Consider the following 13,879-nt stretch of genomic DNA (forward strand, 5'->3'; position numbering starts at 1 on the left):
GGGTTGATCTTAAAAGGCCTTCTGAGTGTGATGAAGGCTGAACCTGCAGAAACACATCCTCTTTGTGGATATCAGAGGGCCCCAGCATGTCTCCTGCAGGAGGTGGGGCACCTGGAGGAAGGTCAAAGTGCCTCAATATCATGTGGCTTACATCCTGATGGTGCCTATCAGAGTGTGTGGCCTGAGTGTAAATCCAGCAGGACCTGCTGGACTAAGGTCTCCATGATGGTTGCAAGGCACTTGTATGTCGGAGCCACGACATCAGATAGAATACCAGACTCCTTCATCGTGCACTCTAGACTGCTGAGAAATTCTCAAAGTTCTGCCTGATACTCCAAAGCCTCCCTTTGCATCTCCAACAGTGAGCTGACAGCCACTTCCTCAGGATCATGATCTGGCCTCACAGGTGGCTGGTCTTCAGCAGCCCTCCAAGTGCTGGAGACCTGGGTTGTCCCTGCTGCTGATTGCTGTGAGGACATGTAGGTGAGGTATTCCCTCAAAAGCGACCCCATGTCTGACCTTGAATTACACCCCTCTGAGGCGTGGGTCTCTGCATTGGTGCAGAGCGTGGGTGAATGATGTGATGTGTCTTCCTGAGCCCCCTCATCCTCAGACATGCTATGTGGGCTTGGGAGCTGCTGGGCTGGCTCAGGTACCTGAAAAATACATATGGAGAGTTTCAGTGGATGAGTTGAAACTAAATCAGAGTACACCACACTCAGTATGAATTGTAGTTTTGGGTGAAGTGATGGGGCTGAGATCTGGATTAGGTTACTGCAAGAGGCAAAGCTCTGCATTGTCAATGGATTGATTCCTGTCCTTACCAGCAGATTCTGCAGCAGCCTCATTAAACTAGCTGAGGACAAATATCTCTGTCGTCCGTCCCCTAATCTAGGCTCATTCTCTCCTGTTGTGCGCAAGTCTGGCCTGTATGGAGACAAAAGAATAAGATTTGCTCAAAGATGGTGGAGCAGAGGTTTGGGTGAAATGCATGTCTCCTGTTTGTGATCCAGAAGGAACAGAGAATGGAGTGTGAGCAACAAGACTTTTGGGATGGTGGTGTTGTGAAGATTTTGTTGAATGAGTGTTGATATGTGTGCCCCACGACTGAATGGTGAGATCCATGAAGAGAGTGGCTGTTTGAGTTAATGATGCCAAACTTAGAGTTTGGTAGCGGAGCGGATGCGATCATTCCTCCGCTTCCCGCACTGGATAGCGCTTTGTGGCAGGTGGCAGCCATGCTGCCCTCTTTGGTAATAGCCTCCCAGGCTGTTGAGGTGAGGGTCATTTGCTTCTCTGAGCCATCCCTGGGGTAGGGCACATGCCAATGGACCCAAACGCCCTGAATAAGGGCTCTGAGGGCCTTGGTACGGAAAGCAGGTACAGCCTTCCTATTGAGATTGTTAGCCCTTTACTTTCAAGTTGCTAACATCCTGCATGGTCTGTTGGAGACAACTGGGTTGGAGAATCATAAGAATGTACTGGGCTAGTATTTAAATATGGCATCGGAACCTAGCTGCCAGTCTACTAGGAGTCTCAGATGGGAACGCATTTGATTTTTTGCTTTATTGTTGTCACATGTATTGGTAGTCAGTGAAAAGTATTGCTTTTACCTGCTATACAGAAAAAGCATACAATTCATAGAGAAGGAAAGGAGATGGTGCAGAATGTAGTGTTACAGTCATAGCTAAGGTGTAGAGAAAAATAAACTTAGGTGCATAACTAAGGTTCCAAGTGCAGATTGTGAAACAGAATCTCATCTGGCACTGCACTTCATCTCAAATTGGAGAATTCCCTCCTTCATATTGTGTAATGTGACAGAATTAGTTTGTAATGTCATAGCAAAATATCCACTGGGAAAGCATGAGGTTATAATTCTAAGAAGAGCAGAATATGTTTTAAAAGGCATGTGAAATTGTAAATGTTGATGTTCAGAAAGATTTTGGTATACTTGTACAGTGAACTTGTACAAAAAGTTAGCATGGGGGATACAGCAAGTAGTTGGGAAGGTAAATGATATGCTGGGCTTTACTTAGTACAAGAATAAAGTAGTCATGTTACAAATGTACAGGGCTTTGGTGAGACCACACCCGGAATAGTGTGTGCAATTTTCTCTCCATATTTAAGAAAATATATACTTTCATTGGAGGTAGTACAGTGAAGGTTCATTAGAGGGATGAGTGGGTTGGCCTCTGATTAAATGCGGAGTAAATTGGATCTAAATTCTCCGGAGTTTAGAAAGTGAAAGCTGATCACATTGAAACATTCAAGATTACAAAGAACATAAGAACATAAGAACATAAGAAATAGGAGCAGGAGTAGGCCAACTAGCCCTTCGAGCCTGCCCCGCCATTCAATAAGATCATGGCTGATCTGTCGTGGCTCAGTTCCACATTCCCGCCCTCTCCCCATAACCCTTAATCCCCTCTCTTATCAAAAACCCATCAACCCGTGTCTTAAAAATATTTAGCGAGGTAGCCTCCACCACTTCAACGGGCAGAGAATTCCACAGATTCACCACCCTTTGAGTGAAGAAGTTCCTCCTCAACTCTGTTCTAAACCGCCCCCCTTTATCTTGAGGCTGTGCCCCCTAGTTCTACTATCCTTTCTGAGCGGGAAGAGTCTCTCCACCTCTATCCTAAGGGGCTTAATAGGGTGGATATTGAAACATTTTTCCTGACTGGGGGACCTAAAACATTTTTGGATAAGGGACCCATCATTTAGGACTAGGATGAGAAGAAATTTCTTCACTCAAAGGGTGACTGTACGACCTACAGAAGATGATTGTCAACTTGGTTACTGGTTGAGATAAAATTTTAGCCAGCATTTGATCACTTGCCATGATTCCTTTCAGAGCCCATTGCAAATAACTCCCCTGTTCTCGTCCACAATAGTGTCATGAGGTCTTTTACATCCATGCAAGCAGGCAGATGGGGCCTCGATCAAATCTCACAACATTGTTGAACTTTTGATTATTCCTCTCCAGTCTGTATCCAACAAAATGTGCTGAGACAAGTTGGTTGGGAAAACAAAATACAGCTTTTTAATTAAATCAATTCTATACTATGACTGGATTTAATTTGACAGGCAACAGACTGTGTTTTAATTAAATGTAAGTAAATCCGCATTAAGCTAGTTGTAATAACATTAAAGTCAAGATGTTAAGCCAAACTCATGATCCCTAGCAGTGGGGCAGAATGGTTGCACAGTGGTTAGCACTGCTGTCTCACAGCGCCAGATACCCGGGTTCAATTCCTGGCTTGGGTCACTATGCAGAGTCTACATGTTCTCTCCATGTCTGTGTGGATTTCCTCTGGGTGCTCTGGATTCCTCCCACAGTCCAAAAGACGCACTGGTTAGGTGCACTGGCTATGCTAAATTCTCCCTCAGTGCACCCAAACAGGTGCCGGAGTGTGGTGACTAGGGGATTTTCACAGTAACTTCATTGCTGTGTTAACGTAAGCCAACTTGTGACACTAATTAAATAGATAAATAGTAGAGAAATCGTGACATACTAAAGTTAGCTCAAATTTCTCATGCCAGAGGGTTAAAACTGCTTCTGAGGATTAAGTCAAGCGGGCCTCCTATACTTGTCTATTGAACATCCATTGAACTGTTCGGATTCACAAGCAGAGGAACCCTTCTCCAGAGGTTTCCCGAAGCAGCCACCCCACTATGCATTATCATTTGATGTTTTCAAGTTTCCTTTGTACTTTGATTTTGTTCGGGTTGTTCCCCCTCCTTTTGGGGAGCTGCCCCTTTTACTTTGTCCTGATTTAACTTGAGTTTATTTGGCTTGACCTGAAAGAGTCCACCCCGCTATGCTAAACTCGCAATCGCTGCACACGGTCTCTCTCCCTCTCTCTCTCCACATTCCCTGCAAACTCTCTTCCCTTCCAGTTCTCAGCAGCAGCAGCTCTTTGTGTGACTGCACCCTCTCTGTGGATTGAATGCTCTGCTGTCTGTCTGCCTCTGCAGCCCTCACCGCCCACCTTCCTGGAGACCAATAGCTATCCCGTTCCCATAATACCGAGCGGGCGATGCTCCGGGCCACATTCCATTCCCGGGATCGTTCCATCGCTGGAGCCAGGAACGGGACAGTATGGGGAGCTCTGCCGCCTGCATCTCTCTGCTCTGCGGTGAGTCTGCAGCAGCCACCTCGCAAACTGTGTGTATGTGTATGTGTGGGGAGAGGCAGCGCCTTTTTTCGGAGCACAGCTTGCTCTCCCACCACATCTCGGAATTGTTGCTATGGGTGTGGTGGATGTAGGGCCGCTTCCTCAGCCACCGTTATACCCTCTCTCCTCACATCACTGCAGGCACTGACTGGCCCCCGCATGGAAACCGCTAGTTTCCCGCTGATCCTGTTTCAAACCTGCTTGATTTTTTTTTAAAAGCCATTTTACACCCTAAAATTGCGCATTTGTTTTGGTAGGCAGTGACTATGCCAGTGCAAGCTTTTCGTCCCTCTATACAATCCGAGCATCATCCGTACCAATTCATTACCTGTTTTTTTTTAAAGTAAATATAAACAGTGTAAATAGAAATGTGGTTTGCAGATCTCATATTTATGCCATCACTAGCCTTTCTGTTTCCACCGATGTAACATCACCAGACTTTGGATAAAAGCAAATTGCTGCGGACGCTGGAATCTGAAACCAAAAGAGAAAATGCTGGAAAATCTCTTCAGGTCTGGCAACATCTATAAGGAGAGAAAAGAGCTGATGTTTTGCGTCCAGATGACCCTTTGTCAAATCACTAGACTTCGCCTTTGTTTCAGATCATCTACTAAAAGCCTCGTTTGTGTTTTTGTTACCGGTAGACTTGATTATTTCACTACACTCTTGCCTGGTTTATCACATACTCTAGACTTGAGATTGTACAAAGCTCTGTTGCCCCTTGTCCTAACTTGCACCAAGTTAGTTCACCCATCATCCTTGTGCTCGCTGTCCTACACTGACTGTCAGTAAGCAGTGCCTCCTTTTTTTCCCCATTTCTCACCCTTGTTTTCAAGTCCCTCCATGCCTCACTTCTCACTATCTGTGTAATCTCTCCCAGTTCCACAACCCTCTTAGATAAACTCCTCCAATTCTGATCTCTGGTTTTTAAATCACTGTCACTGACGACCATGCTGTCAGCTGCCAAGACCCTGAATGCTGGAATTATTTCTGTCAACCTCCCTAGCTCTCTCCCCACCAAAACACTCCTTAAAACCTACTTGTCTTTGACCAAGCTTTTGGTCATCAGCCCTAATATCTCCTTATGTGCTGTAATGTCAAATTGTGTTTGTAGATATTCCTGTGAAATGTCATGGGATGTTTCAGAAGGTTAAAAGTGCGATTATAGGGTACAAATTGTGGTTGCTGAGTGCAGCATTTATACCAAAGACTAAGGTTTCATTCATAAATAACTAAGTAAATTTACAGTTGTGTACAGTGGTATCTTGTGAGTTTTTTATGTAATAAATTAACTGTATTTACAGAACTTAAGGAATAGTCTTGATCAAGTGATCTTTCACTTATGGCAGAACAACTATGTATAATTTAGCATAACTGGAATTAACAGTTATGAATTTTTAATGTCTTGTGTCATATCTAGAGACATGAATATGATATCAATTTGTGTTCATGAAACAGACAGGGAGTTGATTTTTGTTGCAGCTTCCTTATTGCTTAGTAGCTTATTTATATACTTTTTAAAAATATCAAACTATGCCCTCTCAGTTAACAAGTAATCGATACATTTTTACTTGAAGAAGAATTAGCAAAAAAAAAGACTGTTATGGCATCATTAACCTGCTTTAGTAAATAGTTCTATAAAAAAGGACAGTGCTAACTGCAATGAATTTACATATTCAGCTGTGTTCAACGGGCATGGAAGAAAATGTCTGGCATGTGAAAGTAGATATACAGCTAGTTCAGTAAATATTTGACTTATCAGTTATGGAAAAACATGTTCACAGCCATTCAGTATTTGTTAAGCAGAAAGTTTAAAAGCATATTTAAATTTCTAACAAAACAATAAAAATGATTGACCGATATATGCTTCTAGTTTGGGAGGAGCTAGTCAATGGAGCAGGATGCACCTGCAGGATGCATGAAATCAGACATAACAGGAAAGCAGAGAAAAATAATATGAATAATGTTGGGGGTGGCACATTGATTTTATTTGTTGGCTGCCCAATGGCTTGTGCTTTTTGTTTCTTGTAATTTAAAATTGGCTCCCAATTTCTTGAGGGACTGGGATGAACAGTCGACAGCCAACATAAGAAGTAGTCAGAAGATGGGAGGGGATGGGAATTTGTAACTATTGGTTTCTACCTCAAACTCCTGTGGGGTTTTAGTAGTGGGGCAGGAGGGGTAATAGTTGCCCCTTTTGCAGCATGATTGATAAATTGTAGGACATATAGTATCTTTGACCAGACTTCCACTGGTCTCAGCTCCTGGACTCCTAGATTACTGTATGCATGCAACATTCAGGTGTGCCATTATAGTAACATGAGGCCCATGAGCATGTTTCACACTTTGATGGTCTGAATGTTCATGGCCTGGAATAATCAGAAGTGATGTTATTGATCTTGATGAGGAAATTGCAGATGGGAAGTACCAACTATGCTCACATTCCATGAGAAAATACAAATTATCCAATTTTTAAAAAAATTTATTCTAATTCAATCCAATCAAATCAAATCCAATTCAGAGTCCCAACAAGTTGGGACATTCCCAATCCAAGCTGGTAAGACAGGGCTCTCACCTCATGTCTTGGGCTTGATCTACATGGTCCAAGCTGATTAGAGTAGGTGTAGCTCCTCCTCCAAGGCTTGATCTCATTTGCATCTTAGCCAAAAGGCCGAGATGCTGCTTTAAAAAATTGCTTCAAATGAAGCTAAAATGTAACCTAATGACTTCAACCAAGTACAGCATGTCGATACTACACTTGATCTTAGCTAAAAGGCCGAGAAGCGATTATCCAGTGCTATACTTTCCTTAGTACGCTGCTCCCTCATCCTAGTGGCTAACACTGACACAGATGCTACTGACCCTGTACAAATTCTTTAAAGTGCAGGTGGTTACTGATGGGATGCCGCTCCTGTTCTGACATAGTTATGGCAGCAGAATGTAATACTGGTTTCTAGGACCACATGTCCTAGATTCAGTGGCAAATAGGTGGTTTGAATAATGCGTGTAATTTTGAAATAAAATTAGAGTCAAAGGTGTTACAATTTGTACCAGGCATGCATTTAACAGAATTTTTTTCAGGGTGCCTCAGGCTTATTGCCAGCTAACAGCAAATTCCAAGCCTGAAACTCATATAAAATTAATGTGATCCACCAGGGGAGATTCATCATGAACATGTGGGCCTGAAATGATGCCTATTCATGGGGAAAAATGTCTAATTCATGCATGGAATTTCTTATTATGTATATAGCCATTCATTGATACTGTAGCAAAAAGTACTTGACACAGCATTTTTATTTTGTTTTGAAAAGCCTATTTAGTAAACTGTGCAGATGGCATTGAATTCAAAAAATGGGAGAATAATGGAATCAACAGTTATCGTGTTAGCTGGAGTAAGACTGCTGAGGTGATGGAGGGTGAGTTTGGTAATAAACTCAAAATATACTTGGTAGGAGGTTTGTCGAGTCGGTCTAACGTATTTCGTCTTTAACATTTTTACACTTCAGTTTTGTTGTAATATTTGTGAAGTCATCTCCCTTGTTTCTCAGTAACTATTTTTGGAAGTGAAGTGTTAAAAAATACTGACATTTTGCTAACATGGATTCCTCTCAGTATGCTTATCAGCTTAACCCAATTGAATCTAATTGCAGCTTGAACCATCCGAGCTTTTTTTTATCATGTGATGTATTTAAAAAATACACTTAATGATGTGCACATCTGCTGAAAATTGGATAGGTACTGCATTCCAATATATTATCTCGTACATGAGCACTTACGATTAAAATAACCTTCCTTCCAATGGGGAATTATTACATAGGAATAGAGTTTAAAATGGGTAAGAGAGCACATATTACAGTTTCTTTAATTTAAACTGTCATTGATCTAATGCAATACCAGCTTGGCGCAGTAGTAGCACTCTGACCTCTGAGGGACAAGGCTGTGGTTCAAGCCATACTCTGAGATTATGTGCACCAATCTTGGCTGACATTCAAGTACAATACTGAGTGACTGGTGAATGGTCAGAAATGCTGTCTAAGGATGAGATCATAGAGTCATAATGGCACAAAAGCAGACCATTTGGCCCCTTAAACTGAGGAACAATGTGCTTACTAAGGTGGATATTAAAGATCCTATGGCTCTATTTGGAAAATGTACAGGGGAGTTCTTTCTCAACCAGCACCTGCAAAACCAGATTAACTGCACAGTGCCTCTGTTGCTTGTGAGTCCTTGCAATGGGAAATTATACCATGTTTCCCTAAATTGAAATAGTGATTGTAATTCACAAGTAATTAGTTGGCTGTAAAGTGCTTTGGAACGTTCCGAGGATGTGAAAGGCATGATATAAAAGCAATCTTAAAAAACATTGCAGCACCGCACATAATTGTGGCTTACATCAGATTTTGAAGGTTGTTTTCAACAGTCTTGAGAGCTTTTCTTTTCAAATGATGTTTCTTACATCAAATGGATTTTAATGATTAGATTTCACAAAGATTCAAAAAATAAGAAAAAAAAGTTGCTGTATTTTTCACATGATGATTCACTGGATTTAAATAATACCCAAACACTTTTGGAGCAATCAGCATTATGAAACTCCAGGGGGCAACCTTCAGCAGTTGTATGTGGAGCTATGGAGAAAGAGCAGGAGAGTAATTACATAGCTTCTTTGAAGAGTTGGCATGGAAATGATAGACCAAATTGTCATCTCCTATGCTGTATCATTCATAACATCTGTGAAAATCAAGAGAAATTTTTTATGAGGGCTGATTTTGTGATGTTTCATTAGCAGCGTGGTTCATTAGCACTGGCTGGGAGTGTGGGCTGCAAAATTCGTGTTGCCTTCACGCTTTTAACAGCGCTTGTGCTGCTGTTAAAGCAGCCCCTCATTTCATCTTCCTGTCTTCATGCCATTCCCATACCAGCAGCACTGCTCTCCTATTTAAAATGGTCTTTTAAGTACACAGAAAGATGTAAATGATATAACATGGGAATGCACCAATGAACCCCTTATGCATAGGCTAGTATTTATGTTCCAAGTTAGAAAAAAACAAGCAATGCGGTGCCAAAGTTGTATACTTGCTAATTGTTCCTGCATGATTGGGCACTTACAGCTCATTGTGCTGTGAACTAATCTGGCAAAATTGAGGCTATTGTTTTTAATTGCATTGATTTGGATACAACAAAGCTTGTATTTTGCTGAGGAAAAAGATGAAGCTTTGTCAAATCAGATCATGAAACAAGATCAGAATGGCAGTTAGGATGTTATTATCCTATTCCTGTATCCTATTACCACAGTAATACTGCTTCTCCCTTGCTGCGGTTCATGGTAAATTAGCAGATGCATTATTTATAAAGATGGGAGTCCCTACATAATGGTAACAGCTGGAACTGACTGGCTCACTTTATATGTATTTTTTCAGGATTGTTTTGCATTTGCAGCAAAAGGTGACTCTTAGGAGTATGATGCGTAAAATATGACTCTCAAAATTACATATGGAGATAAATTACAATTAACTAAACAGGTGACCTCACTATGCCTCGGATGTAGCAACATATTTAATAAGTCATAGTATTGAGAGGCTCCTAGGAAATGGTGAGGGTGGTTATTATTATTGCAATGGTCGAGGCAAAGAGGGTTGAATTTGTTAGCAACTTCATTACCCATTATTGGTGTGAAATCTTACTTGGATAACTTGTGGCCCTGGCTTAACGAAACACGCGTGTAAATTTATTAGGTGCTACATTGCCAACCCAGAGGGTTCATCTGCTTGTCCCAATACCCTAATGTCAGTTAGGGGTTCTCACATCATGACATGAAATCCATGAAATAATATCACAGTCAACAGCTTTCAGGAGGTTCCACCCCATTGTCGTGAATGAATGGGTTGTGTTTTCTTGTATAAACATTCTTTATCTTGGAATTATTTAAGTATAATGTTCTGTAGTCTCTGCACTTAAAAGTAATTCTTATGCGTGAGATGCTGTGAATCACGTTGAGAAACATGAAAATATTTTGTACCTATTACAGCCTTTCTGTAACAGAATAAATTAAATTTCTTTGCTAATTCCACTTTGAAGAACAAGGGCAGATGATGCCTGGGAACACTACCACCTGGAATTTCCCCTCTAAGCCACTCATCCTGAGTTGGAAATATATCATCATTGCTTCACTGTTGCTGGGTCAAAATCCAGGCACACCCTCTCTAACACTACTATGGCTGTACCTACACCACGTGGACTGTCGCAGTTCATAAAGGCAGCTCATTACCATCTTCTGAAGAGCAATTGGGAATGGGCAATGCTGGTCAATGAATGAGATAAAAAAATCATGGGCACCCATCAACCTGTGCTCAGTGACCTACATTAACTTTAACTCTGGCAACACCATGATTTTAAAATTCTCTTTTTTTGTTTTGAAATGAATTGAATGGATCTTTTTAGCTGGTTTGAAAATGATGAATTTAAGGAACTTGTGATTCTTCCGTAGGTCACCTGTGAATGAGAAGTATTTCATGTTACTATCAACAATTGGGAAGTAGAGAACCATTTCGAGTGAGTGAATCCACAGATGATGCAGCCTGGATCAGTGGAAAAATTAATTAGGAATCTGCCGCTCAGTTGGCATTCCTTTTCTCTGAATTTTTAGAAATTATTTAATGTGCACACTGTTCCTTGCTGATGGAAATCAATTGTGAGCAGCTGAGCTGAATGATTACTGACTGGTTGCTTTTACATTGATAGACATGAATTGTTTTGAGCGCATTGTGTCAAAATATCTTTTAGATACTAGTTACAATTCTCCTGTCAAACTCATAAGTGGATGATGCTGTTTTGACCTTGCTGATCCAACAGCACATGGATAGATTAAACAACTATGTTTGCACTGCCTTCTGTTAATTTCTCTTCAAATTTTAATGGAAGAATACTGATTGATTAGGGGAGGGCGAGAGTGGGGAAGGTGAGGGTTGGTTTCCTTGCCCATATTTGACCTGATGTCATGAGCTTTCATGGAGCCCAGAGTTAATGTAGAGTGCTGTCAGGACAACTCCCTCCAGACTTCATACCACTGTGCAACACTTCTGGTGTATGTGTCTTGTCAGTGGGACAGGGCATGCCAATGGTGGAGTGTCCTGTTACATTCCTTTTTGTGGACTGTATAAGTTTTGGTACAAATGACTCACTGGGTCATTTAAGAGAGCTCTTAGGAGTCAAACATATTACTATAGTTGATTCTGACATTGCCATAACTCTTTCTGATTGCCCATATAACTGTAAATATATCTGAATTGCCATCATAAATATATATTTTAGAACAATAAATTAGGAGGTAGACTTTTTTGTATTCTGCAAGACTTTATTTGGATTTGACGCAGAGAACTTGTCCAAAGTAATATATGTCTTCCTTCTCTGATATAAACATGAGTGATTGCTTGTTGAACTGCACAGTTGTGTTTGCTGCTTTGATAATTCAAACTTAATTACATAACAACACAAGTTGTTTTGTTACACAGGTTACAAGCATACTATTTTCATTGCCAAGGAAGAGACGGGTAAATTTTTGATTTGGAATGGAGCTAGAGGGTGTTATGGAAGTAAGTTGTAATGCTTTTTATTACTCGCAAGGCCATGCGAGCTTGAGCTAAATAAATCTTGGGACAGCTGAGATGAATCGAGGATCTTCAAGAAATAAAGAAGGAATTACAGGAAGTCTGGCACAAATCATTTGGATATCATTAGGATATCACTGAATACTGGAGAGATATCTGGGGACTGGTGATGTTCTTTCTCTTTCTTAAAAAAAAGTAGCAGAAGTGTGTGAGGAAATTGCTTATCAGTAAGCTTGACATTCATTGTAGGTAAATTTGTGGAAACTCTTATTAAAGATGTTCATGGAAAATATGGATAGAAATAATTAAAGAAAACTAATTTGAGTTCATGAAGAATTGTTGGGGGGCGGGGGGGAGGTGATGGGTGGTCATCGCCATTCTAATTTGACTAGAATAATGTGGGAAGACTGTAACACACCATAAAATGTAGGAGCAGAAGTAGACCTGTCAGTCTGCTTCGCCTTTCAACTAGGTTGTGGCTGATCTGATAAAAAGCTCTGCTCCACTTTCCTGTGGTATCCTTGGATTTCCATAAGGCCTTTGATGCAGTCCCTCTCGAAAGATTGGCATTGGAATTGTGTAAATATTTTACAATAGATTGGCCAGTAGAACCAAGAGGGTTATAGTTCAGGAATTGTCCTTTGTCTGAGAAAATGTTGTTATTGGACTCCCACAGGGGTCTGTTTAGTTGGCTTTTATGTTTATGTTCACAAATAATTCAAAGGAATCACAAGCATAATAGCTAAGATGTACAGATGATACAAAACTAATGAAGATAGTAGATTCCAAAGCTGTGCTGAACAAGTTGCAGGAGGATTTGAATATATGTGTGAATTGGGCTGACAGGTGCAAGCAAGATGGCATTTCAGAGAAACGTCCAGTGCTTCACCCGAGAACAGACGTCTGGGAACGGTCTATTTCTTAACTGGAAAGGAAATATTGAACATGTAAGATGAAAGATTGACAACTAATTGAGGCCATCAAAACAACACTAGGTGGCAGTGAGTAAAGCAAACTTTGGGATATACTAGTGGTTCAATATTGAATTAAAATAGTGAAGTAATTTTGCCATTTAATAAATTATTGGTGTGACTGTATGGAGAATTCTGTATACACTTCCACCTTCCATAGATATTGCAGCTATTGAAAGGACAAAGAGAGCAACTAGAATGATTGTGGGGATGGAGGAATTGGATTATGAGGAGTAAATTATGAAGGCAGCACAATGGTTAGCACTGCTGCCTCACAGTGCCAGGGATCGGGGTTCGATTCCCATCCTGGGTCACTGTCTGAGCGGATTCTGCTCGTCCTCGCCGTGTCTGCGTGGGTTTGCTCTGGGTGCTCTGGTTTCCTCCACAGCCGGAAAGGTGTGCTGGTTAGGTGCATTGGCTATGCTAAATTCTCTCTGTGTACCTGAACAGGCCCTGAGTGTGACGACTAGGGGATTTTTTATAGTAACTTCATTGCAGTTTTAATGTAAGCCTACTTGTGACACTAATAAATAAACTTTAAGCTTTAAATTGGATATTTTCTTGCTGGAAAAAAGGTGATATGGCTGCTACCTTTTTGAATATTAAAAGGGGACTGGATAATTCAGGCCATGATGAGCTGATTTACCTTGTTTAGGGTAGTAGATCCCAATGACATAGGCAGAATGTGAAAGAGGGTATATTCAAAACTCTGGAAACATCACAATCAAGTAGTAAATCTGGAGCAGACTAACTAGAAAATTATCAACATTATTTTATTCAAATGTGAATTAGGTTTGTTTTGGACTGTAATATTTTTGAATACAGTATATGAGTAATTTGAGACAAGACGTGAGAGTAAGATGCTTGGGAAGAACATTTGAATTTGAACCAATATGTCCCAAAGTTCTCCATTATTGGCAGTTTTCCTCACCTTATGTCTGGGTCTTATTCAGATGAATTAATTGCAAGTGATTCCCACAGTTTGTCAATAACTTCATTATTATATTATTATGCACCTTCCAGAATGGGAAAAGGTGAACTGTTTTGGGCCTTGGCCTTTTTTTGTCTCGAGCTATTCTGATGTTCATGCACTCTATCAGCAGTAGTCAATTCTTGTAACATTTGA

At 40.7% G+C, this 13,879-nt stretch overlaps 1 protein-coding gene and 1 non-coding gene across 4 annotated transcripts in view; one reads left to right on the top strand and one right to left on the bottom strand.

Annotated features, from left to right (window-relative positions):
* The first annotated feature begins 3,968 nt into the window (after nucleotides 1–3,968).
* Nucleotides 3,969–13,879, top strand: part of sgce (sarcoglycan, epsilon) — a 61,007-nt gene continuing 51,096 nt past the window's right edge. The window contains exons 1-2 of one of the 3 annotated variants that reach the window (XM_080207894.1): nucleotides 3,969–4,139; nucleotides 7,490–7,594. In XM_080207894.1, coding sequence (XP_080064020.1) covers nucleotides 4,103–4,139; nucleotides 7,490–7,594 — 142 coding nt within the window. In that variant the 5' untranslated portion in view covers nucleotides 3,969–4,102. Of the gene's footprint in view, nucleotides 4,140–7,489; nucleotides 7,595–10,662; nucleotides 10,728–13,879 lie in introns of all 3 variants that reach the window. The other 2 variants (XM_080207910.1, XM_080207902.1) reach the window with 2 other exon arrangements.
* LOC145361920 (U2 spliceosomal RNA) lies at nucleotides 6,775–6,966 on the bottom strand. The gene has a single exon (XR_013889891.1). It is a non-coding gene; the product is annotated as a U2 spliceosomal RNA (small nuclear RNA).

This window comes from Carcharhinus amblyrhynchos, chromosome 2 (genome assembly GCF_965287045.1).
Source record: "Carcharhinus amblyrhynchos chromosome 2, sCarAmb.v2.hapA, whole genome shotgun sequence".
NCBI lineage: Eukaryota > Metazoa > Chordata > Chondrichthyes > Carcharhiniformes > Carcharhinidae > Carcharhinus > Carcharhinus amblyrhynchos.